We start from the raw sequence: 25,000 nt of genomic DNA, 5'->3' as shown, positions 1-25,000 counted from the left end.
TGCTTTCACCTTGCAAATGCTAGGATTACATACATGCAAGCCCAGCCCTTTTTGCTGTTTAAAAACTTGAGTAAAGCTTTAAACTATTTAAAAAAAGAAAACTTTAAATGCTGACTTCCTGGGGACTTTGTGGGTGAGGACAAAAGCTGGCATTTGTGATAAGGGTTTTTCCACTTTTGTGCAGATGAATAAGCTGGATCCAACTATGGGATTATGACACCCAGGCTCTTAGTTAAAGGAGGTATGGGCGGTCATCCCGTGTTCCTGGTTAAACAGGATGGCAGCAGGATGGCTGGGCAGTGCCAACTCCAGGAACATATAGAACTTGGTTGGGAAGAATTCGATTGGTTTGTGAAGGACCTTTGTGGGTTATGTGTCCTCTGAGGCAGGGACTAGAGTCCTGGACACAGCATCATTCCTCTTGGGTTTGGAAGAGAGGGAGAGCACTGTTTTCTCTCCCTTTAGGACCTGAGCTATAGAAACAGCCTATAAACTGAGGGTCACAGGACAAAGCTGAGACACTCAGGAGACTCCACATGGGGACACCAGACCATCTATCATGATCCAAGGAACCAGGTAAGTGGGTTTTCCTCCCCTTCTCTCTTTTCCTTTTCTCTCCCATCTACTCCTTCTCTATCTTCCTGTGGCCAAGACTCCCAACCCCACTTCCCTGGGTCACCGGTCGGCTGTACCCTTTTGCTGCTCTAGATGGAAACCAAGAGTGGACAATGGACTCTGTAGCTGGCATTTGCTACTTGGTGGGTTCCTTTCTCTCTTCTGCACTTTTCCACCCCTTTACTTGTTCCCTTTAACCCCCTAACCCTAGGTAGGAGAGAAGAAAGGATAGAGGGGAAAGGGGGGGGAGCGTTATCATTAGACTACTTCCTGTTGATTAGGATCATTGAGTTCCTTGGGGCAAGTTTGATCTTCACCATCAGAATATCTAATTATTTCTTCTTCCTCCTCTTCTTCATTTTCTTCGTCTCCTTCTCCTTCTCCTCCTCCTCCTCTTCCTTCTCTTCCTCCTCCTCCTCCTCCTTTTCTTCCTCTTCCTCTTTTTCTTCATCCTCCTCCTCCTCCTCTTCTTGTTTCTTTTTTGCACACAACTACTTAACAAACCTCAACCAACAGCAACCCTCTCAGGACCCTAGCATTTATATATCTCCAAGGTCTCCAAAATTCCAAATATCACACACTCACAGAAACTGTCTGCAGCTGGCAAAACCACGCCCCTGCCAGTGCACGAGGCAAATCATAGTCAGCTGCTGTGGAACAGACCCATATTCCACGAAATGATTACATATTCAACAAAAATTTATTCCCATAACATTTCTTTGTTTAAGAAAAAAAATCCAAATTACAAAATTCTTACTACAGAATTCTTCTAGTCCTATCCTCTGGAGTGCCAAAGACACTCAGGTCCAAGACCTGAGAACTACAGCATTGGAAGCCAGAGACTTGGAGTTTCATGTATTGGAGTAGCTTTGGGCTTGGTTACTGGGTGCTAAGCAGCTTGTGTAGCCCTCAGCCCTCTGCAGGAGCAGGGGGCAGATATGGTTGGTGTCAGCTCTCAAAGTGTGAGACACCGGGCTTTTACTGATGTTATAGCCGCTGAGCCCCAGGCATTGGGACCTTCAGCCTTTAATAGCAACCAGTGTTATCATTCTTGACCTTGAGCATCCAGACCCAACAAACTTGCCCTTGGCCACCATTCAGCATGAGAATGAAAGTCTTTGGCAAAGACTGTCTGGAGGAGCTTCAAGCTTCTAATCTACCCATTTAGAGTGGCTCAGCCTTACCTTTGAAGTCAGCGGGGAGACACTATCTCGTGATGTGTCTCAATAAAGGCTTCTCTGGAGTGATTTTTTCTTGCCTACTGCCAGGAGCCAGCTCCGGCTTGGTGGGAGGAGAAGGTGATCTTCTTTCTTCTCCTCAGGTCGGTTGGTTCTTCTTGAGGCAGCCGAGGGGGATGGGAATTGGAAGAGCATCGGTGGGGGTAAGACTTGGTCTTACGAGATTGGGGTAAGACTTTGGTCTTACAAGATATTTAAGGTTGCTGTATAATAAGGTTTACTTCTCTACGTTACTAAAGTTTACTTACTAGTCTACTATAGCTGACCTGCTATCCATTTGATCCTCTGAAGCCAGAAACTGCAGTTTCTGGCACTTAACACCTCAGCCCAGGGACAGCAGAGAATTAGGCAAATATCCTTAGTACTCCCTCTGCAGGCACTGCCAGGCTCTAACTTAGGTCTGTTGGTTTGAGGTCGCAGGAAGAAAAGACACTTAAAGAAGTTATTGTAGTTTATTACTAAGTGTAAAAAGTTTCCTATGAAAGCTAGCTAAGAGACAAAGTAGAGAAAAGTAAAAAATTCCAACAAAGGAAAAAATTCTAAGCGGAGAGAATCTAAGCAGGGAAGAAAGAAGAGAGGAGAGATAAGAGAGAGAGAGAAAGTGAAGTGAAGTGAAGTGACCACTAACAAACATTCCTTTGTCTTATACATCATACAGAGTACCTGATCACATGTTACAAAGTTCATCACAAGTTCACACCAAAATTCAAATCATAAATTGAAATAGAAGTTTACAACAGAGAATGTTTACATGCATATCCATTAGGAGTAATTATCTGACTAAACATCCATCACCTGTCTAGCTCCACAGGTTCACTGAAGGTTTAAAACTATAACTAAGAAATTAGTGAAGTTTTGTATAGATAAACCCAGGCAATATTTTCTCTTCTGTCCTAGCACCTATAATAAATCATGAGTTCCCTTTTAGTGACCCTAAGGTCACTAAATTAATTGTTTTACAACCACCTTGGAATGTGCTCTGAGCAGGAGAGAGTCTGGTTACTATCTAAGTGCTGTTAACTGATGACACTTGGGAGACTGGCAGAGTTTTCATTGCAGTTTTGAATATCAGAAAGGGACTTAACTATAAAAGAGCTAAACAATCATTGATATAATTTTAGGAATTCTTATAGGATCATCATTAAGACTTAAGACGTCGTCTATTTGTCTATATAGCATCACTACAAGACAGTACATCTTCGTGGGTCTGCAGAGATCTGCTCCAAAGGGGAGTGCTACTGCTTAGTGATTGTAATAATAATAATAATAATTAATAATAATAGGAAAAGCATATTAATAGCAGGATCTTTCCTAAAATATGTCTGGCCACAGCCTTGCTGATGGGGCACACTTGTCGCAGATTATATAATAATCCAAGGCAAGCATTTCAGGATGATCAACTGCTAATTATTAGCTTGTCCTATTATGGCTCCTGACAGCCTACTGTGGTTATTATCATTGGTAGAGAGGCCTGGGCTGGTGATATGGCTGGCAGCCAGGCAGAGATGGAGGTGGTGGCAGCTGCAGCCTTGGAAGAAGCGGTATCTGTAACAGGAGGGGCAGGAATACTGCTGAGAAGTTCCAGACAGAGGCTAGGGACAGAGATGGCAGAGAGCAGAGGGCAGCAGAAATGACAAAGGACCGTGGAATCAGCTGAAGCAGGGCCTCCTAGAGCAGGAGTCAGGCCTCTACTGTCCTCCCAGCAGCTGTGGAGTTTTCAGGCAACCCGCCTTCTATTAATGGCAATCCTGCAGTTACCAAGAGAAGGGCCATTCAGTGGTCAGGCTCCCCCTCAAAGCAACCAGGCACAGGGAAGAGTCTGACGGTCGAGGCTCCTCATCCATTTAGCTTATTTGAAAGGAAATGTGAAGACCAAACATCAACATTCCTTTTTCCTCCTTTTTCAATTAATACTTTCATATATTCTGATCATGTTTATCCCCTCCCCAATTCCTCCCAGACCCTCCCAATCTCCCTACTTACCTAATTTTGTGTCCCCTCTCTCTCTTCGGAAAACCCCCCCACAAAAACGAAAAAAAAATCAAAACAAGCAAATATCACTAAGACGAACAATGCAAAAATAAACAGAAAACTACTTCTGTTTTTGCATAGGTTCCTGAGCCTTGAGGGGAGAGGTGTGACGGTGACGTCCTCATTTAGGGCCGAGAGTTTCAAGTCTCTCACTCTCTACATATTGTCCAGCTGTGAACATAAACATCTGTAACAATACTTTAGCTAAGCATAACACCCGTCTAAGTACCCTCAGGGACAGTTGAGTACTGGCGTCTGTTTTTACTGGTTGTAACACCTGGCCGAGGACACTTAGGGAGAGTTGAGTGCTGTCACCTGGCTTAAGTGGATTGTCCAGACCTAACAAACTTGCCCTTGAGAACTATTCAGCATGAGAATGAAAGTTATTGGCACAGAACATCTCGAAGAGCTTTGAGCTTCTACTCTACCCGTTTATAGATGGAATGACTGAGGCACACATCTTGCCCTGGTTGTGCACGGTTTGGGCCTGGAGCAAAACCTGAGGCAGAGCAGGAATGAAGAAACAACAGACACACTCAGAAAAGTAGGGATCTGGTGGGTTGATGGAGGGCACCTACTGTGCTATCAGGAACTTGGCTATACTTACAATGTATAGCACGAGGGGGAGGGGTTAGCTGGGCCCAGTGGGAGGTCACTGTAGGAGGGCTGTCCCAGGCTATAAACATCCAAGAGGGGACGCTGTGGGCCCTGCATTTACACTTTCATACCCCCACCAGGGGCAAAGGCTTTGTAATTTCCAAAGTCTCAGGACTGGGGTGCTTACCATAACTGTGGTCACATCAATAAGACACAGTCACCCAAAGCTTCCTCCACTCCCCTACAACAGTCAGGGAAGAAACTAACTCACATCACACTAAGTGTGTCAGCTAGGTTCTGCTGTGGTAACAAAGAGCCCCCAAAGCAACGTTTCCCAGCTTTGCTTTCCTGATGTTTGAACAGAGGGGAGCTGGGGAGCTCTGGTCCACCTTGTCCTCTGGTCTAGACTCAGGCTAAAGGAATAGCCATGACCTGAAATGCATCAGGGGAGAAGAGAGCAGGGAGAGTCACATATTGGCTCTGGAAGCATCTGTACAAACGTGACCTACGTTGTTTTTAAATGTATTTCACCAGACAAAAGGATGGGGTCTTGTGATACCATCAAGGCCCAGAAAAAGGCAAGCTGGGCATTTGTACATGTCCTCAAGGTCCACCACAGAGAGTTAGTAGTAAACTTGGCCTGTAATCATCTCCTGGCTCTGGGCCATGGGTCTTTTGCTGAAATCCTGTCCCCAAGGCTGTTTTTCACAGAAGTCACCATGTCTATAATGACAAGGTACACCCTGTGTCCCAGCAATGGTTGTTTAAAAGAACTTGGTGTCTCATGGAGAAACCAAGGTTCCACGATAGGCTGAAAGAGGATAAGGAACCACACCAGTGTCACCTGTCCAGACTGGTTTCAGACCCCTGGGCAAGGGACTGAGGTGTATATTTTATATTTTTTACATATCAAAGCAGACCTGGCCTCCAGGTTCTCCCAGCATCCCTCAGTTCCTACTTGGCATACCCTGCCCCCACCCCTGAACTTTCCAGCCCAGGGGCTGGGTTGCCCTTCCCCCTGTAGCTCCTCCCTGTGTAATCCAGATACTTTGTGCCCCCCCCTCTCCATCTCCTCTTTGCACGTACCTTTTCTTCTCTTTCTCTCCCCCCCACCCCCCATAGTGGCAACTCCCCTGGCCTCAATCCTTGGGACCAATGAACTCACCTGAGAACAGCTTCTCAATAAACCTGCCTTTAATATATTCTATCTGGTTTGAATTGGCTCATTTCACCAGTGGAGAAATAACCTATCACAGACCTCCTTCTCATCAGTCACTCGATGCCCTGAGTGATTCTTTTCCAGGCAACATGGCTGCCAAACAGCATAGCCCAATAAAGAAGCCATACCCTCAAGTGGATACAGTCTTAAGGCAAAAATCACACAAAGCCTTTGTCTCATGCTACCCGAGGATCCAAGGCTTTGGAAGTTTACTGACCTGAGAGCCAGGAAATCATAGTTCCGATCCTAGCTCTGCCCATTACCTTGGTATTTGACCCTGGGCATTTCTATCTTTCTTCCTTGGCCTGAGTCATTCAGTCTCCGGGAACGGTGGTCCCAGCCCAAGGATCATGGACCTGAGCACATTGCATGACTTATAAGGTCTGTGTCTGTGCAGAGCAAGTCTAGAAGTCTACCTGAGGAGGAGAGCCTGGAAGGAGTGGGAAGCCCAGTCAGCACCCCATCACCACGTGCACAGGATATACAATGACTGTAGCAAGGCCAGCTCATGTGTGCGCCTCCTTCTCTAGAGTTAGAGATGATATTTCTGCATATGTGGGGATTGGCTAGCCTACAGTCACCCAGAGAGTACCAGGCCTAACATAGTCTATATTTTCTAAGTATATTTCTATTTTGCCACTGTTGATAGAGGAAAAAACCAGCTTATTCCTGCATACACAGACCACCATTTAATTAATCCATCCCAACTGTTTGCTATTCATGCTGCTTCCGGATTTTTAATTATTATAAATAATCTTGCCAGTAACACTTTCAAAACTGTTCATGAACAGTAAAAAAAAAAAAAAAAAAGTTGCACATCCATGATAGATTCCTGCCTCCTCTGGAATTACTAGCTTGCAAATATCGCTTATTATTTTAAGCTTCTGCTTTGTAAATGCCCTATGCCTTCTATTGGAACTCTTCCCAGCAGGTTTTTGGTGAGCTTCAGTCTCAAGGGGGAGAAATAGGCTGGAGAGATGGTTCAGCAGTTAAGAATTCTTGTTGCTTTTCTAGAGGTCCCACATTTAGATCCTAGCACCCATGTGCTAGGATGTCATAGAACTACTTTGAAACTCCAACTCCAGAGAATCCAGAGACCTCTTCTGGCCTGTGCAGGTGCCCATGTACATATGGCATACAGTCACACAGACACATACACATAAGTAAAAAAATAATACTAAAAATTTTGAAAAAGAGATTAGCTTAGAGAGAGAGAGAGAGCACAGATGTTTTGTGTTAGTTAAGACTTCAGTACACTATAGGCAGAAATCCTTAAATGCATTTTAAACCAAATAGAAATGTATCTCTCAGTCATATAATAGAAGGCTAAAGTCACAGATTCCAGGGAAGATAAGCAACTTTACCCACACATTTCTCTGCACCGGCTTCTACCCCATGACCCAACATAGTTGCCCAAGGGCTAGCCATCCTGTTAACATCCCAGTTACCAGGCAGAAGGAAAGGAAGGCAGATAACATTGTACTTGCATCCCACAGGCCAATCCCCCCACGATGTGGCTGCATCTAACTGGGGATTGAGTCTATTCTGGATGACCAGGGACTAGTTGGGAGTTACAGTACTAAGAAAGGAAGGACAATATTAGGGCATGGTTAGATGACTTTGTTATGAAAGTAACCCAGACTGAAAGCAGCACATATGGTCCATGGAAACAGCATGCTTAGAGACCTGTATATTTTGATGAGCTGATAGTGCATTCTGCTTAGCCAGAATATAGTTAAGGATTGGAAGCAGGCCCATTTCTGAAGTTGATGGTGAGGAGATTCCATGGAGAGGCCAAGTTGGAGTTTTCTGGCTCACAGCTCCATGGGGCGGCAGCGTGATGCTTCGGGTTACATTGAATCCACAGTCAGGTAGCAGAGAGTGATAAATGCTAGTGCCCAGATCCCTCCCTTCACTTCATACGGTCCAGGACCCCCTGCCCAGGGAATTGTGCTATCCATAGCCAAGACGGATCTTCCCACATCAATCTCATCTCCCAGATGATTCTAGACTCAGTTGGGTTGACAGCTAACATCACATAATCCCCCCACTCCCAAACACACGCACACCAGGCCACTTACTCCAGCTTGCCTGCCCCCCCCCCCCCCCCCCCCACTCATCTTCTTGCAGTTCACCCGTTTCCCTTCGCCTCTGCAGGGCCAGAGTCTGATGGACTCCGAGAGCGAGAGCGATCTACTGGGCGATCAGAACCTGTGGGCGTGGCTTGTGGGACTGCTGAGCAAAAAACCAGAATGGCTGAATGCCAAGGTTAGGTTCTTCCTTCCTACCACGGACCTGGACTGCAGCAATGAGGCCTCCAACCCTGAGGTCACTTGCCGTCAGCTCAACAGGCTGTTCGCCCAAGGCCCGGCCACCTGGAAGTCTTTCATCTATACTCTGTGCTTTGAGCTTGATGTGCCTCTAGAGCTGGAGGTACGACTGCAGAACAGCTGGGACCAAAAAGATGGTAAGGGCTCCCACGGGACGTTCAAAGGCTGCCAACACAGCCTTGTGGTCTGAAGAGCTTCAGAACCCCCAGTGATGCATCTGATCACACAGGGAGGACATAGAAGAGCCATACATTCCATTGCCAGTAACTAAAATGGCTTCCTTCTGCAGTGCAGCCAGAAGACCTCAGCCTCTACTAATAAGCAAGAAAGTTTGACGGCTCTTTCTTGAGCATAGCGCTGAGGAGCAGCAACTGATACTAAGGGACAAGGAGTCCTTAGATTAAAAAGTGGGGATTCGACCATGAGCTCTACCAGTGTAGAGGTGGGAGGAACATGCTCATACATACATGAGCAGACAGCACACGCATGCATGTGAACACACACACACACACACACACACACAGAGAGAGAGAGAGAGAGAGAGAGAGAGAGAGAGATCGAGATCCGTGTTTCAACCCGGTGTGCTCGGCTTTGCTTGGCCCCGCCCCCCACCTCCTTGGCCGACAGCCGAAGGACGCCCGCCCGGGGCGCACTGGAAACAGTCCATCCCGCCCCCCTCCCCCTCTCCCGCCTTCTCCCCGGAGAGAAAGAAGTGACCGGGTGGGGTGGCGCCGTGGGAGGGGCAGCCCAGGCCCCACCCTCCCCCAGAAGTGAGGCAGAGCAGGTATCTGGCTTCCTCGGCCCCAGGATTCGGCGAACGCTGCTGCTGGGGGGGGGGGGGGGCTGTAACACTCGGGGTGGGATGGTTCGGCCTCACGGGTGACGCCGCCCCGCAACTCCAGCTACCTTCCCCGCTGGGCCTTTCCAGCCGTCCCGGAGCCGGTCGCGGGGCACCGCCACGGTGGAAGTGTTGTGTGCAGGCAAACATCCTCAGTGACATGTGCACTTGTGTCTATACATAAATACTTCCCCCCATTGCTGCCTGCAGAGTGCACCGCTTGCTTCCCTGGCAGATGACTGGGCATCAGTTTTATATCCATGGAACCTCTGGATGTTCCGGAGCAGACACCACTCAGAGCTACCCATGCACCCAATACCCTCATGACACTGTATCCCACATTTCCATTGGTATATGTCCTGTTCTGTCTTACAGATTCCTCTAAGCAATTAGGAGCAGGTGAAGAGAGATGTCCGGAACCTCAGCTGCACCATGGTGAGATTTGGGGCTAGGGTTTGGGGTACCAGATGAACTGCTCAGTCTTCACCTCAAGCTAGTGGTGGCTAGTGACCACCATGTCTACTCTGCACGTGGACTAAGCCCCCTTTCATCCTCTTCTGTGACTTTCAAGGCCTGCCACACTGCCTTTAAACTAGAGCTATAACTTGGAGCCCCAGAAGAGACTGAGTATGACTAGTCTCACCCCTCCAGATCCCTTGTGAGCTGTCACCTAGGGAACCTGTTCCCATGCCTCTGTCCCCACCACATGGAACTGTAGGAAGGCAGGTATCATGTTGTGATTTTGATGTATATAGACAAGGACCAGTTGTAGGCTCAACTAAATAGTTGGAAGCTTCAATCTCACAGAACCTGTGCCTTCCCTAATGAACATGGTGCTCATGACGCCCTGCTGTGGGCTGGCTTAGAGCCTGGAGCTTACTGGTGAAACTATAGGAATAGCCTGCTCACAACCCCAGGGTGTCTCATGCTTCTCTGCCTGGGCCCACTTGTGGAACCAGAGCACCCCAAACGTGTTCCCCGGGTCTTCATTTTCTCCCTCATGCCCTTTTTCTTTCCAGGTGTCAAGCGTCCTTTTCAGAGCTATGGGTCTTCACCCCGTCGGAAGAGCAGCAAGAAGCAGCAGCTAGGTGGGTTATGGGAGTAGGAACCCCAGCATAGGATAAAGTTGCCCTGAGGTTGACCACTGATTCTGCATCTTGCCCCTGGCTGAAAAGGCCTAGCAGCTTGTTTTCTAAGCCTCCAAGTGAGAAAGACTCTAAGTCCTGAACGGGCAGAGGAGGAGACGGGCTATCTCAAGGGCAGATTTGTCATCTAGGCTCTTCTAAACTGTCCTCAAGGTTGTGAGAACACCAGGGTGGGAACTGATGTGACCTCAGACCTGGGTCTCAGTGCATGTTGGAGGTGAGAGAGGATGGAGGGGACGAAGGTGTCTTGGAGAACCTCCAGGCAAGAGGCCCATGGAGACACAGGGCACTGAGGCTAGGCTATGGGGAAGAGGAGAGGGGAAACAGCCTTCATCCTCTACCAATGTTTTGGAATAGTCCTTGACCCAGCTTCATGTGCACACACACTCACTCTACCAACCATGGGCATATCCAGAAAATTCATATCTGTACAAAATAGGCCACTAGCTCAGTCTTTTCTGGGGCAAAGGTCAGGGCTGAGTCTTTCCGATGACCAAGGAAGGAAGAAATAAAACATTTGGCATAGCAGGAGCCCAGTTCCCATGGTTTGATTGACTGCTCCAAAGCCTGAAATTTGTTAGTGCCTCCTCTCAAGGGAAGGATGCCCTTGCCTTTGCCATCTTAGAGCCGATTCCCATAGATATTGCAAAGCAAGCACTTCCCCCAGCTTACTGAAAACTATATCATCCATATTGCCCTGGAAGTGAGAGGTGTGGCCCAAGGGCCCATCCTCACCCCCCTGGGTGAGTGGCTGCTATGGGGACTTATACTGCTCTGTAACCAGTTCCTCTGGGAATATGGACAGCCTAAGATTTCCCCATTGTGACCTTAACACTTGCCTCCATGCACATATAGCTGGGGGCTAAAGACACCAGGAGCCTGATCATGGGGCCCTGGGACATGTGTCAAGTGTGAGAGCTCCTACTCTCATGTCACTCCTGTGCCCCTTGCAGAGTTGGCCAAGAAGTATCTGAAGCTCCTGAAGACCTCTGCCCAACAGTGGCATGGCGGTGCATGCCCAGGTGCATGGCATACTCTTGACTCCCCACATTCCTACATCCCTCCAATTCTTCAGTGGAGCCGGACTACAGCACCCCTGGATGCTCAGGAGGGAGCCACTCTAGGGGACCCTGATGCAGCAGACGACATTGACATGAGCATCCAGGATCTCTTCAGCTTCAAGGCCCACAAGGGGCCTCGAGTGACAGTACTACTGGGAAAGGCTGGGATGGGTAAGACAACTCTGGCATATCGGCTCCGCTGGAGGTGGGCTCAAGGTCAGCTGGACCGCTTCCAGGCTCTGTTCCTGTTTGAGTTCCGCTGGCTCAACATGATCACACAGTTGCCGACACTGCCCCAGCTTCTCTTTGATCTGTACTTGAGCCCAGAGTCCGACCCTGATGCTGTTTTTCAGTACCTAGAAGAGAATGCCCATCAAATCCTACTGATCTTTGATGGGTTGGATGAGGCTCTCCACACCGATTCCATGGGTACTGAAAATGCAGGCTCGGCCCTCACCCTCTTTTCTGACCTCTGCCACGGGAACCTCCTGCCAGGCTGCTGGGTGATGACCACCTCTCGTCCTGGGAAACTGCCTTCCTGTGTGCCAACAGAAGCAGCCATGGTGTACATGTGGGGCTTTGATGGGCTGAGGGTAGAGAAGTATGTTAGCCACTTCTTCAGTGATCTTCTGTCTCAGGAATTGGCCTTGAAAGAAATGAGAACCAATGAACGACTCCGGGGTATGTGTGCAATACCTGCGCTGTGCAGAGTCACCTGCTTCTGCCTCCGCCGTCTGCTTCCTGGAAGCTCCCCAGGGCAGTCTACAGCCCTCCTGCCCACCATAACCCAGTTGTACCTGCAGATGATGAAAACTTTTAGCCCCAGTGGCACTCTGCTTGACACATCCTTGTTGGGCCTTGGAAAGGTGGCCCTTAGGGGACTGAGCACTGGGAAAGTTATCTTCTTTATGGAAGACATCTCTCCCGAATTGATGGCTTTTGGAGCTGTCCATGGCCTCCTGACCTCCTTCTGTATCCATCCCCGGCCTGGGCATAAAGAAACAGGCTATGCTTTCGTGCACCTCAGCCTGCAGGAGTTCTTTGCTGCTCTGTATCTGATGGCCAGTGACGAGGTGGACAAAGACATGCTCATCGAGTATGTCACCCTCAATTCCTACTGGATGCTGAGGACCAAAGGTAGACTGAGCCTCTCGGACCATCTCTCTACCTTCCTGGCAGGCTTGGCCTCCCACACCTGCCATGCCTTCCTCTGCCAGCTGGCTCAGCAAGACGAAGCCTGGGTGGGCTCCAGGCAGGCTGCCGTTATCCAAGTGCTAAGGAAGTTGGCTAGCCCAAAGCTCACAGGGCCAAAGAAGATAGAATTGTATCACTATGTGGCTGAGACCCAGGATCGGGAGCTGGCCAGGTTCATTGCCCAAAGCCTTCCATTCCACCTTTCCTTCCACAATTTCCCTCTGACCCGTGCAGACTTGGCTGCACTGGCCAATATTTTGAAGCACAGAGATGGCCCCATTGACCTGGATTTTGATGGCTGCCCACTGGAGCCCCACTGCCCAGAAGCTCTGGTAGGATGTGGGCAGGTGGAGAATCTCAGGTGAGTCAGGTCAGAAAGGAGGTTGGGAAGGGTGGGGAGAACACTGGGCTTTGGGAGAGTTGGAGGCCAAGCAGTATGGCAGAAAGACAGGATTCAAGTCTTGACTTTCAGAAAAGAATGTCCCATCCTCATTTAGTGTGCACTATAATGTACCTTGATCAAACCCTTGGAGTCCAGTTGTACTTTTGTCTCTTGCCTGTGGCTTCTTGACTCTCATATCTCCCTGGCAACCAGGGACTGGAGTGTTGGACATGGGCTGTTCTGCTCAAGGCTGTTTGACCTTGGACAAGTTATGTATTACCTCCCTTAAGGGTGTTTCTTCATACCTGTAATGAGTTCACAAGTCAGGAGGGCATTGGGAGAATCCTGCAGAATGATGGTTTCTCAATGTGGCATCTGGTCCATCAGCTAAAGAAAGAGCAAAGCTATAGTTCCAGTGATAAACCTTCCCAGATACAGTCAGAGGGAAGTCCTGTTGGAGCGTATGTCTCTGTGATGGACAAGTCAGAAGCAGGTGGTTCAAGTTGGTCGCTAGCTCTACCCCATGTGGTCATGCTGGGACCCCAGTCTTTCCTTCAGCATCCTCACGGGCATCCTAGCTGCAGGATCAAGGCTGACACGTGTGTGCCCTCTGTGTCAGGGAAGAAGGAATATGTTTAAAGGTCAAAATAGAAGTAAGACAGCCCTTCCAGTCACATTGCACCACTGAAAACAGAGTCACTCGCCACTCTGTGTGTCACTTCTAGCTGGAAAACTATTTCCTGCTATTGCTCTATTTCTTGTTCACCTCCTGCAAAGCAACACCAGGTTTTATTTCCAAGCATATTGTATGTATTGATAGACTGAAAACACATTAGACATTTCAATATGTAATATTAACACTGTAACAAGGCAGCCCAGCCTGCTAAGGTACAGTTTTATTACTTAAAATCTTTGACTACCAACCATATTTGAAACACTGAATACAAGAAAGATGAATGACACAAAAAAACAAAACAATTGAGTAAAAGAAACAAATCCCCCTTTCCCAATTAAAAAAGCACACCACATAACTTTTTTTTTTTAAAGAAAGAGGTTAAGGAAAGGGGATTAACTTGGTTTTGAACTGATATAAAGTTGAATTATTTTACATCAATTTGTGAGATGAAATGTCCCTCTGCTAAAGTTTCAGCCAATTTTGATAATTAGCTCTTTGTTATTTCTGTTTCTAAGGAAAATTTCTTGAGTTTGGGGAGATGGCTCAGTGTGTAAGAGGGCTTGCTGTAAACACAACAGGACCTGAGTTCAAATCCCCAGCACAGATGTAAAAGCTGAGCATAGCCTCTCATATCTGTAACTGTAGTATAGAGGGGCAGAGACAGGTAGATCCCCAGAGCTCACTGTCAGTCAGACAGCCCTAGGCTAAAGAGTGAGTTTCGGGATCCATGAGAGAAAATAAATAAATAAATAAATAAATAAATAAATAAATAAATAAATAATTGATAAAGACCATCGGCATCCTCTGGCTGCCACAGGTGCACATGAGCGATGAGGATGCACACATGCATGTTTGCTTGCCATGATTTACGTTATGTATGAGTGTATTTTTATGGGTGTGGACAATTAATTTGGCAGATAAGGAAGCCAATGCTTTAAGCTGTGCTTCTTACTACTCCAACAACTTCATTGATGACTCGTGCTACAAGGATGCCCATTTGTCCCCATGGACACCGTCAATGGTGCACTGCCAATCACTAAGCTCTGCCCATCACTGACCCAGTTTGCTTTTCTCCTGCAGGTTTAAAGGCAGAAAGTGTGGGGATGCCTTTGCAGAAGCCCTATGCAAGAGCTTGCCTACTCTGGGGAGCCTGAAGACGCTGTGGTGAGCCAAGGCTTGCAAGCAAGATCTGCAGCTGAGGATGTCTGGCACAGCCTTCCCTGCTTTGTCCTGTATACACAGATCCTAGCTAGACCCCTTCTCCATGCCCATTCTTCTCTACCATCCGTGCTTGCCTTGTAGGTTAACAGGAAGTAAGATTACAGCCCAAGGCGTCAGTTACCTGATACAGGCTTTGCCTCTCTGTTCCCAGCTGGAGGAGGTCAGGTGAGTGATCTTCAGGAGGGCTTCTTGCCTAGGAGAAATGTCACTTTCCAGGGCTTAGGACACCCCTGGGGCCTGCACATTCCATAAGGGACCAATGACAGAGGGGGACATCAGTCCAAGAAGGAGGTGGGTCAAATCCAAAAGAACACCTCTCAGACTCCAGCAGGGTACATATTTGGGGCCACCTTGGAGGATCATGAGTTTGAGGCTCCCTCCCCTTATCCTGTGAGCCTAGGAAAAGGGATGCCATGTCTAGGCAGAAAGTGGGTACTGTGGGTACACATAAGACACACAACTTCACATTCCTGCACTTGGGGACACACTTGAAAAAAAGTACCCACTCGCCTAGCTCAAGAATATGTCATATGCATATTCACAGATGGGTGCATGTGTGGCACACACAGGCGCGCTTATTCACAGATGGGTGCATGTGTGGCACACATGGGGTGAGCACATCTGCACAGACAGTACACTTTTTTTTTTGAGACAGGGTTTCTCTGTGTATTCCTGGCTGTCCTGGAACTCACTCTGTAGACCAGGCTGGCCTCGAACTCAGAAATCTGCCTGCCTCTGCCTCCCAAGTGCTGGGATTAAAGGCGTGCGCCACCACTGCCCGGCACACAGTTTACTTCTTGATTGTGTCTTAATTGATTGCTCCAGAAAAAGTGGAACGGTCTTTTTAAAAAATACTTTAATTTCTTTTCTTTTTTCATTTTTTTAATTTTGTTTTTCAGATTATAGTACAATTACATCGTGTCTCCCTTCCATTTCCTCCCTCCAAACCCTCCCATACATGCCTCTTCGGTCTCTTTTAGACTCATGTCCTCTTTTTTCACTAATTGTTTTTGTATGCATATATGTATACACATATATACTCCTAAATATAAGCCACTCACTCTGTAAGTGTTACTTGTAGGCATGTTTCCGGGGCTGGTCATTTGCTATGGGATGACCAATTGATATGTTCTTCCCTGGGGATAACTTTTTCTCCTCTTCTTAGCATTCCTCAGTTGCCTGTGATTCTTTGTGTAAGGCTGAAGTATCGTGGGCTCTCCCTCGTCCACTTTAACATGCCTGTCGATGCTTTCCTTGTTAAGTTCATGCTTAGGCAGTCATGTTTATGGGTGTAGCTTCTGACGTCACTAGGAGACACAGTCTCAGCAAAACCCTTGATCTACTGTAGTCTTATATAGCTCCTTCCTGAGATTCAGAAAAGGAACCCCTGAACCCGAGCAGGCTCACCTAGGAAGTAGGATACAGCACTTACAGAAGGGAACCCAGGCTAGCCAGTCCCTGCTGTTCCCTCTAATGGTGCCTTTGGGCAGTGGTCACTCTGGTTGAAAAGGTTTAAACCATTGCTCTCGTTGAAACTGTCTTTCTTGAGTGACCTTAATCTTGGTCCCCATTATCCCATTTATTTATTTACTTATTTATTTGATTTCATTTTTCCCCATTGCTCTCAATCATCCTCACACTGTTTATCCATCTGTCCCTCCGGCTGGGATCCAGATGGGACAGTGAGGTCAGAGAGGTTGTCTTGACCTCTGGTGAGCTCTGGCCAGAGCTGAGACTGGAAATAGTGTCTTTAGCCTCCCAGAAATACCTCACTAGGCCCCTGGGACCTTGGTGAACTCAAGACTCAGGCACATGGTACACCTCAGCCCAGGGAGCAGACTTCATAAGGGTGTCACCCACAACCTTGGGTTTCCAAGTGCCCATCCCCACAACTGAGGGATTGGACCTTGGTCTCCCTGCAGTTTGTGTGACAACCATCTCAAGTACCCAGAGGTGCTGAGCCTTGTGGAGCTGCTGCCTTGCCTGCCGAAGCTCCAGAAGTTCGAGTAAGTGATCTTACCTCAACCCAAGCCTCCTTTTCTTTGGCCCAAGTCACACCTCCCTTTGCTGACCATGTCAAGGGCATCCGCCCCTGACACTTTGCCACAATTATGCAGCCTAAGCCGAAACAGCTTCTGCATGTCAACCCTCCTGTCCTCGGTGAAGGTGGCCATCACGTGTCCTACTGTCAGAAAGCTGCAGGTCAGGTGAGCAGATCTTCAACGTCTTAGGGAGGGGAGTGAAGGATGAGAAGAGAGGAGGTCACTAGCTTACAAGATCTCTGTGTGTGTATGCCACAGTCATCTTACCTCAGGGCTAGAATCTGTCTCAGGTCTGGTGCATAATAAATAGTAAGTGGATGGAAAGATGCAAGGATTGATGGATAAACAAAACGTGGGGCGCAGGCATAGCAAACGAATAACTAGGCGTGCGTCGCTCTCCATGGTTCTGAAAAAACCAAACACCGAAACAAACCAACCGAAAAACCCCTTCCACCTTGTCCTCCTGACCTTACCAAAGCAGGCTCGCTGCTGGGGAAGAGGATTTATGGCCATGCTGAGCACGTTCTCCATTTCTCCTGTTTCCTCTATCAGTTAGGAAATAAGCCTTTCCTAAATGACTGGGACGGGGCTGGGTGACAGCTGGGGAAAGTGAAGTGATGTGCTGATTTCCAGTTCCTGGTTATCAGAGCTTTGTGTCTGACTCTGTAGGGAATCGGACCTCATCTTCTTTCTGTCCCCGATCCCAGGGACAGCTACACAGCAATCAGGGTAAGTAGCTAGGGAGGCGTGGCCCCAGCGAGTCCTGAGAGGGGTTCTAGGCTGGGAGGGCGAGAGTGAGGACCTAGCAAGAAGTGGAGTGGAAATGATTCTGCCGCTGTGTGCATTCCCGCTCAGGGCTGGCAAAGTGTCCTCCATTCCTCCCATGTGTCTGTAGTACACCTGACCCCTGGCTTGAGAAGCATTTCTAGGGTCACAGAGTGAACCAAACCTATAGGGAGAACATAAAGATACCATGCACTGAGGCTGAAAAATTCTTCAAACTGAAGAAAAGATAGAAAGAAATGATGGTATCTACATCTTAGGGCTGCCTTGGGAATGGAGCGATAAGTGCATCTAACATGCTCCAAATACTGGTGTGCCACCAGCGCTTAGAGTTAGCCATACATGGCTTTCTAGCCCTCTTCTTCCCCCCCCGCCCCCCCCCCCACGCACTTGGGTTAGAGAAGACAAGAACACTTCTGTCACTGAGAAAACACCTCTACTCCCCACACTTCTCCCTGGCTAAGCTCCAGAGCTGTAACCCTTTCCTGCTCTCAGCTTCAGTCTCCCATCTGTACCATGACACAGTTGGGTCCACATCACTTCCCCCCGGCATATGCCTAAAGCTCTGATGCCCAATGTGATCACTACCACTGTGACTACTTAAATGAAGTGGCTTTCAGTCCATCAGTTTCATTTACCACCTTTCCAGGGCTGCACAGTGGCCACAGGTGTCTCCTGTGGCAGATGACACAGTGAAACTTCTGTCATTGCTAAAGGTTCTGTTAGACCTGTGGCTCTCAACCTTGCTAATACCATGGCCCTTTAATAGAATTCCCTGTGTTGTGAGGACCCGGAAACCATAAAATAATTTTGTTGCTACTTCGTAACTGTAATTTTGCTACTGTTATAAATCATAATGTAAGTGTCTGTTTGAAAGGCAGAATCTCTGATATGTGACATCTTCCCTCTCAAAGGGGTCATGACTGAGAACTACTGTGCTAGAAAACTCCAATCTATAAGCCTATGGAAATTGACTTATGGTATGGCCCAAGCCTCTCTACAGTCCCTGGCACTCTCTTTACCTTATGGGAGTCTAGAAGGGCTATAGCTCGCCACTGCCTGGACTTGCCTATGGAAGGCAGCACATGCTCCCTTCACATCAAAGAGATGTTTTCATAACGACCTTCGGAAACCAAAACTGAAGAGTCTGGTGGGTGAAGTGGAGGCAAACGGCACAGCCACACATGGGGGAAGCCACATTCGTATAGGGCTCCCTTAGACCTCAAGCCCTTTGCTCCTGCTACTTTACCTAGGCACAGCCCAAGCACCTTCCGCCACTGTCTTTAGCATGAACTCACCCTGGGGATGCTACAGGATCATGAGCCCTGGATGCTGATGGAAGAGGTGCAGTCCATCAGGTCTGGATCTCGAGCTCAGACTCGTGTGTAATCTGTTCTTTTTCAGAGCATCAGATGTACTGGGCAAAGATAGCCTGAAGGAAGGACAGAGTCGAAGCCTGCAACTCAGGTACTTCAGCAAAGGATAATGGAGGTAGGGTCCTTTCCTAAGAGAGGAAGAGCAGCCAGGAAGGAACACAAGGGAAAGCAGATGTAGGGACAGGGAAAGGCCGTGCATAAGCAACCATATCAACAATTGCTCCAGCTGAACAGACCCATGCTATATATGTGGGGCACTGTACTCAAAGGCCTGTGTCTGGTACCTCCTGGGAACCCTTGTAGGAGCCCCGTTAATGACACATATTTATCTACTTTGATAGAAGAAGATACTGAGTCATAGATTAAGTGCCTTGAATAGTTTAGGTTCACCCCACTACCTAGAGGTATACAGATCCCAGAGCTGTTCCCTCAGGATACACCTGACTCAGAACTGGAAGGACCATGATTTTCTCCTGATATCCTCCATTCCTGTCCCAGGCTTCAGAAATGTCAGCTCAAGGCCCATGATGCAGAAGCCCTTGTGGAGCTATTCCAGAAAGGTTCCCCGCTGGAGGAAGTGGAGTGAGTATCCTGATATGTGGGAGGCTGGGCAGGATAGACAACAGTCAGAACATCTGTCACCTGTGCTGTATCAGGGGCTCAGCTAGAAGCTGTCAAGCATGTGTTTTATCATCTCCTCTCTGTGATGGACCACATTTTATAGAGAAGGAAATGAAGGAAATTTGCTCAAAATCAAACAGGAAGGAAGCGTCTGCCCTGAGAGTCCCAGCCCATTCTCGTGAATTCTGCCACTACCTCCATGGCCATCAGTAGACTGGAACTCCTCCTGCACTTGGGTGACCCATTCTTTACAGGCTAAAGAGGTTCCCATGATGCCTCTCTCCTGAGCATGGCTTAAGAACTGGTGGTGGCCATTGCCTAGTGATAGGAAGGAAACCCCACCAAGACAGTCCCAGGAAGTCCTCCAAGGGATGTAAAGACAGAATGGTGGGGTGCTCCAGGCAGTGGTGGTACACACCTTTAATCCCAGCACTTGGGAGGCAGAGGCAGAGAGATTCCTGAGTTGGAGACCAGCCTGGTCTATATAGAGTGAATTCCAGGACTGTCAGGACAACACAGAGAAACCTTGTCTCTAAAAACCAGAGAGGGAGGATGCTTGGGGTGCTATAAAATATTTAGGGGTGAGTTGGTCCATAGGGTTGCCTGAGGAATAACCTATTGGTTTGTTACCTTGTTTCACTGGAAGACTAAGGGACAGGATTAAAATGATCAAATATGGGCCAGCAAGATGGCTTAGCAAGTAAATATACTTGTCAAGCCTGGCTGAGTTCAATCTCCAGGACCCACGTGGTGGAAAGAGAACATCAATTCCTAAACTCCTACAGCTCCATGTGTAGCTGCTCCTCACTGCAAAATAAATAAATAAATAAATAAATAAATAAATAAAAATAAAAATAAATAAATAAATAAAAAATAAAAATAAATAAAAAATAAAATTAAAGGGTCTAGAGAGATGGTTTAGTGGCTGATTGCTTGCTGCCCTTCCAGGGGACCTGGTTTCAGTTTCCAGCACCCATGTTGGGCTGTTGTAACTGCCTATAACTTCAGTTCCAGAGGATTCGTAGCCTTCTGGCATCCACAGGGACCCATACACGTGAAGTGCATGCAAGCGTGTGCACACACACACACACACACACACACACATTAACATAACAAAATTGTAAAACACAAGAATGAAGGCATGAGATATTTCTAACCCCCTCGCCACAACTGAGCATGCCCCTCCCCGGTGCCCTCACTTGCAACATGACCCCGGCTCCTCCAGTCACCCCCTCAGCTCTCTGCTCATCCTTATTGCCAGTCCAACTGAATCTCAAGCCTGGCTCTTCTCCAGGGTCCTCATCCACTTCCTTTGTTAGAACAATGTTTCACCTTGTGACCGGTTATCTTCTGCTTCACTCTTTTCCCAGCTCTCACCATGACATTCTCTTCCTAGCAGAATAGATGTTGTTTTACCACTGCCTACACCCATCAGTCCCTCCCTCTGCTCAGGGAAAAGCCCAAATCCTCTAATCCTGTGGGACCCAGAAACCTACTCCAACCTCCCCAACCCCTTTCTAAACCCCTCGCCCCCCATCCCCTGCTGCCCTCACTCAATTTCCAGTCTAAGTGTATTGGCTCCCTCTGGTGGCTGGTATGTGCTATGCCATGAGATCTTTGTGCTAGTCCCACTACAAGGGACAATCTTCCCAAATCTCTCCCCATACACTTACCTACAGAACTCCTTGGCTTTGCAGCAAGTAGTTAAAAAACAAACAAACAAAAACAAAAAACAAACAAATCAAGAAAGCCTCTCTGACCTTACGTTGGGTCAGATATCCTGGAATTAGAGAAGTAATCACAAGAAGCAATTATGCATGTTGCAGAATACAGTAATGGTCAAAGGGGGTCTTTGAGGCAGGCTATCTGGGTTCAAACCCAAGCCCACCCTTGAGCAGATCCCTTAAGGACTCTGTGCCTTAAAATGAAGGTATACTAGTCGCTACTCCGTAGATTGTGAGTATGAAGTGTGCCACAAGTGTAGGAGCACCAAGGTCATTGCCACATGTGGAGCTGGCAGCCTTTAGTTATTATAAAGTTCATTCATGAGAATGATGGTCTGTCTAAAGCCAGGATTGGGAGAGGGTACTGCAAGAGTCTTCATGGTGCCTCTCTCTTAGTCTTTCAGGGAACCGTCTGGAAGATGAAGGCTGTCGACTTGTGGCAGAGGCTGCCTCACAGCTTTGCTTTGTCCAGAAACTGGAGTGAGTTGTCTGTCCCACTGTTGGGTAACAAGAGGAACCAGGAAGAGTCCCATCTGGTCCCTGCCACCCCACCCCACCCCTGCTTTCCATGTCCACAGTCAGCAATTATAGCCACATCTACCCAGCGTCTTCTTTCTCCAGCTAAGTTGGGATGTTGACCCTACCTTGCTCTTACCTCTGCCCTGAACCACCAGTAGGCTCACCACCTAAGTCCATGCACATAGCATGTCCATGACACATCTGGCTCACAAGCCAGGTCGTCCTTGCAACAACTGGCAAGCCTTGCACTGGGCTAGAGCTGAGGTACTGACTGGGTGGGTACTGTGCTGCCAGGTCAAGGCATTAGGGGACAAAGTGGTAGGTTTGGTTGAGGTGTAGGCATAAATTGTTGGAGTGGTGACCCAAGAAATCAGGGTGTACAACTGTTCAGAGTTGGGGCAGAGACGATCAGGTTGTATTGGGGTTTTAGGGTCCTACTTGGGTAAGAAGTTTGGGGAAAGTGGCTTGGGCTCCAGCTTTATCTGTGTCACTCCATAACTTTAAAAGCCCTGGGAAAGTAATAGAATGTCTCTGGGCCTCAGTTTCTCCATTTGTAAAATGGAGTTAAGTAAGACCATGCATGTCTGAAACCTATATACAGAGCCAGTCCTCCATGCCAGTCCTCCGTACTACTCCATAGACCGCAGTGAAGCTCAGACAGGGGAGAACCCAGAAGCAGTGCTCATGGCTTAAGCCATGAGTGTGTGTGGTGGTGTGTGGTGGGGGGTGGTTGTGGGGTCATACAACTCACATGGCCAGAACTCTTTGAAAGATGCTGCTTGGGGACCCATGACACCTAACAACTTTCAAGATACAACAAAAAGGACAGGAGCTGTCTGCCTGCTGACACCGCCCCCCCCTCCTCTCCACAGCCTCAGTAACAACCACCTCTCTCAGACTGGGGTGACCTATGTGTTGAAAGCCATGGGCACGTGTGGGACCCTGGAGGAGCTGCACATCAGGTGGGAATCTCAACATAGCACCATCATTTCACTTTAGCTCTGAGCCCCAGAGCTCAGGGTCGTCTCCCCACACTTTCTGAAATTCCCCATATTATTTCTGGCCCCATGCCTTAAGAACCTCCAGAAGATGCTGCTGGAGGCCTGGAAAGCTGGCACTCAGTGCTGCGGGTCTCTTCTGGAGAGCTGCCTGGGGCTGGTGGAGGGAATGGCAGTAACAGAAACAGAGAGAACAACTCTCTAGCTCCTTGCCCCATTTGGTACAAACTATGCAGTTCCCTGTGTGTGTCCAGCTCCTCTGGGCCCTCTTCTTTCCAACGTCCTTCAGTTCCCCTCCCAGCTTCTCCTGAGAACAATCTCTAGGTGACTTGTGTGACCTCCTATCCCCTGGTCCAACCTCAGTTCTATCTCTATCAGTATGAGGAGCTGAGGACAGGTGTGAATGAATGTTGGTGTTTTCCTGAAAGCTTCGTTCTTGGGTCTTGGCTGCATGGAGGGCCTGCTTCATGCAGCCCTCAAAGGGCTGGAGGGAAACCAGATTCTCTCATAAGGTAGATTGAGAGCGCTATTCACCATGATCATTGAGATATACAGCATGTCGTGGGAGACAGCACCCATATCCCAAAGTGCTGCAAGCATCTGAGGAAACCCCCACCCCCACCCCACCCAGGGAAGGCAGAGAGGGCATGCTGTAGACTGAGGCACAAACCAGAACAGGAAGAACCTGAAGCCTCTGTAGCAGGAAAGCTTCACACCTCAAAGCCTCAGAGGAAGTCACAGGAAGGGGCTTAGCTTGGGCAGGTGTCATGCCTTAGTGGTCCCCATCTTTTGTCCATAGCTTGCTAAGCAACACCGTGGTACTCACCTTTGCCCAGGAGCCGAGGGAGCAGCAGGGGAGCTGCAAGAGGTAAGGACCCAGTATGTACATACCTCTTTGGGATGGGGATATGGCCTCCCTGACCCAGGGAGACCTTGACAGGAACTCACCAAATAGGGCTATCTATGTATCTCAGATGGCAGTGTTTGTATAACAGTGCATGAAACCCTGGCCTCAATTCCCAACACTGTGCAAGTCAAACATGCTGTCACCTGAGATACATGAGATCCTGTCTGAAATACTGAACAAGAATTCACTAAGGGTCAGGCAGTGAGCAGGCTTGGCAGGAGACATGGGTCTGATGAAGGAGCAGAGGGCAGACTACTGGGAGCCCTGTGATGTAGGATCTGGGTGGTGTGCCAGCCCAGGCTGGGATGGCTAGACATTAATTATTCACTGGAAACTTAGGGTTTTAGCCTAAATATTGAGCGTATTCAGTCTGGCATGGAGCTCTGATACAGCCAGAACTCCTATCTTCCTTTGGCACAAGGACCATTCAAAGGGGTGTATGCCTCCCTCCTTCAAGGGACTTCCAGCACATGGCCAAAGTCAGTTCTGTGTCTTTTGTGTCAGCCCACAGGTTATTGCATATTGTATAGGGTCTGAACACTGAAGGTTGGTAGGAGATCTGCCATCGCTACCATCTCCTGTGACGATAATGACAATGACATTGATGCTGACCGTAGCCGGGGTCAATTGAGCACTTACTCTGTGCAACGAGCTAGCACTAGTCCGAGACAACTTTGTCCCAAATGAGTCCCAGAGAGAGGCCAGTCCCAGTCACATGCCAGACTAAAGTCTCACTGACCCTGGCTAAGCACAGAGACTGGAAGGTGGACAGTGAGTTTGTGGATGGACCCTGGAGCCAGAGGCAAGATATGTTCAGTCTGGTCTTGCTATGTGTTCCTCCAGGAGTTCACCACTTACCAGCTTCATGTCTCCTGTGACCTCCGAGTTGTCCCAGAGATCTAGAAGGATCAGGTGCGATGACAACCTCTGTTTCTTGTCCCCAAGCCTCAAGCCTCTCTCAAAGGCTCCCTAGAGGACACCACAACCTGCTGTATCAAGGAGTTGTGGCTGTCAACTTCTTGTTCCCTGCATAGCTCATCCCTCCGTCACCTCCTACTGTCTCGGCAATCCCATCCTGTACCCTGCACCCTGAGCTAGAGAGACTCTCAAAGAAGAAAAGAGGAGCCATGAGTCCCTGGTCCCCAGTTCTGGGCATCAGCCTGGACTCCCCTCAGCTCTGTATCTTCCCATCAACACTGTCTTCCTTTTGCCTGCCTGCCTGCCTGCCTGCCTGCCTGTCTGTCTGTCTGTCTGTCTGTCTGTCTGTCTGTCTGTCTATTGGTCTGTCTGTCTCTCTGCTTGCTTATCTCATTCAGAGTTTGTTTCTTTCTCCAAGGCCCCCAGTCTTATCTCTCCTCTGTCTTTGGTTTTTTTGTCTCTGTCTGTCTCTGCCACTGTCACTCTGTGTCTCTTAGTCTCTGCCTATGTCTGTCTCTAACAACCCCTGATGCCATCTCTGCCTGTCTCTGTCACTGTCTCCATT

The 25,000-nt window shown here is 48.4% G+C and overlaps 1 protein-coding gene across 5 annotated transcripts in view; it reads left to right on the top strand.

The window, feature by feature from the left end:
- Positions 1–25,000, top strand: part of Nlrc5 (NLR family CARD domain containing 5) — an 88,052-nt gene that overhangs the window by 24,820 nt on the left and 38,232 nt on the right. For 4 of the 5 annotated variants that reach the window (XR_003711808.1, XR_003711809.1, XM_028770333.1 and 1 more), the window contains exons 3-18: positions 466–576; positions 7,858–8,167; positions 9,244–9,303; positions 9,888–9,956; positions 10,967–12,629; positions 14,407–14,490; positions 14,629–14,712; positions 16,470–16,553; positions 16,665–16,754; positions 17,259–17,318; positions 18,777–18,839; positions 19,247–19,330; positions 21,490–21,573; positions 22,485–22,574; positions 23,410–23,478; positions 24,361–24,429. Coding sequence is in view for 3 of the 5 variants with exons in the window: in XM_028770333.1 (XP_028626166.1) it covers positions 7,870–8,167; positions 9,244–9,303; positions 9,888–9,956; positions 10,967–12,629; positions 14,407–14,490; positions 14,629–14,712; positions 16,470–16,553; positions 16,665–16,754; positions 17,259–17,318; positions 18,777–18,839; positions 19,247–19,330; positions 21,490–21,573; positions 22,485–22,574; positions 23,410–23,478; positions 24,361–24,429 (2,951 nt within the window). In the remaining 2 variants the exon portion in view is untranslated. The remainder of the gene's footprint in view (positions 1–465; positions 577–7,857; positions 8,168–9,243; positions 9,304–9,887; positions 9,957–10,966; positions 12,630–14,406; positions 14,491–14,628; positions 14,713–16,469; positions 16,554–16,664; positions 16,755–17,258; positions 17,319–18,776; positions 18,840–19,246; positions 19,331–21,489; positions 21,574–22,484; positions 22,575–23,409; positions 23,479–24,360; positions 24,430–25,000) is intronic. The other variant, XM_028770334.1, reaches the window with a different exon arrangement.

This window comes from Grammomys surdaster, unplaced genomic scaffold (assembly GCF_004785775.1).
Source record: "Grammomys surdaster isolate TR1022 unplaced genomic scaffold, NIH_TR_1.0 201, whole genome shotgun sequence".
Lineage (NCBI taxonomy): Eukaryota > Metazoa > Chordata > Mammalia > Rodentia > Muridae > Grammomys > Grammomys surdaster.
Note: the sequence above shows the minus strand (reverse complement) of the source record. Positions and strands in the feature narration are given on the sequence as shown.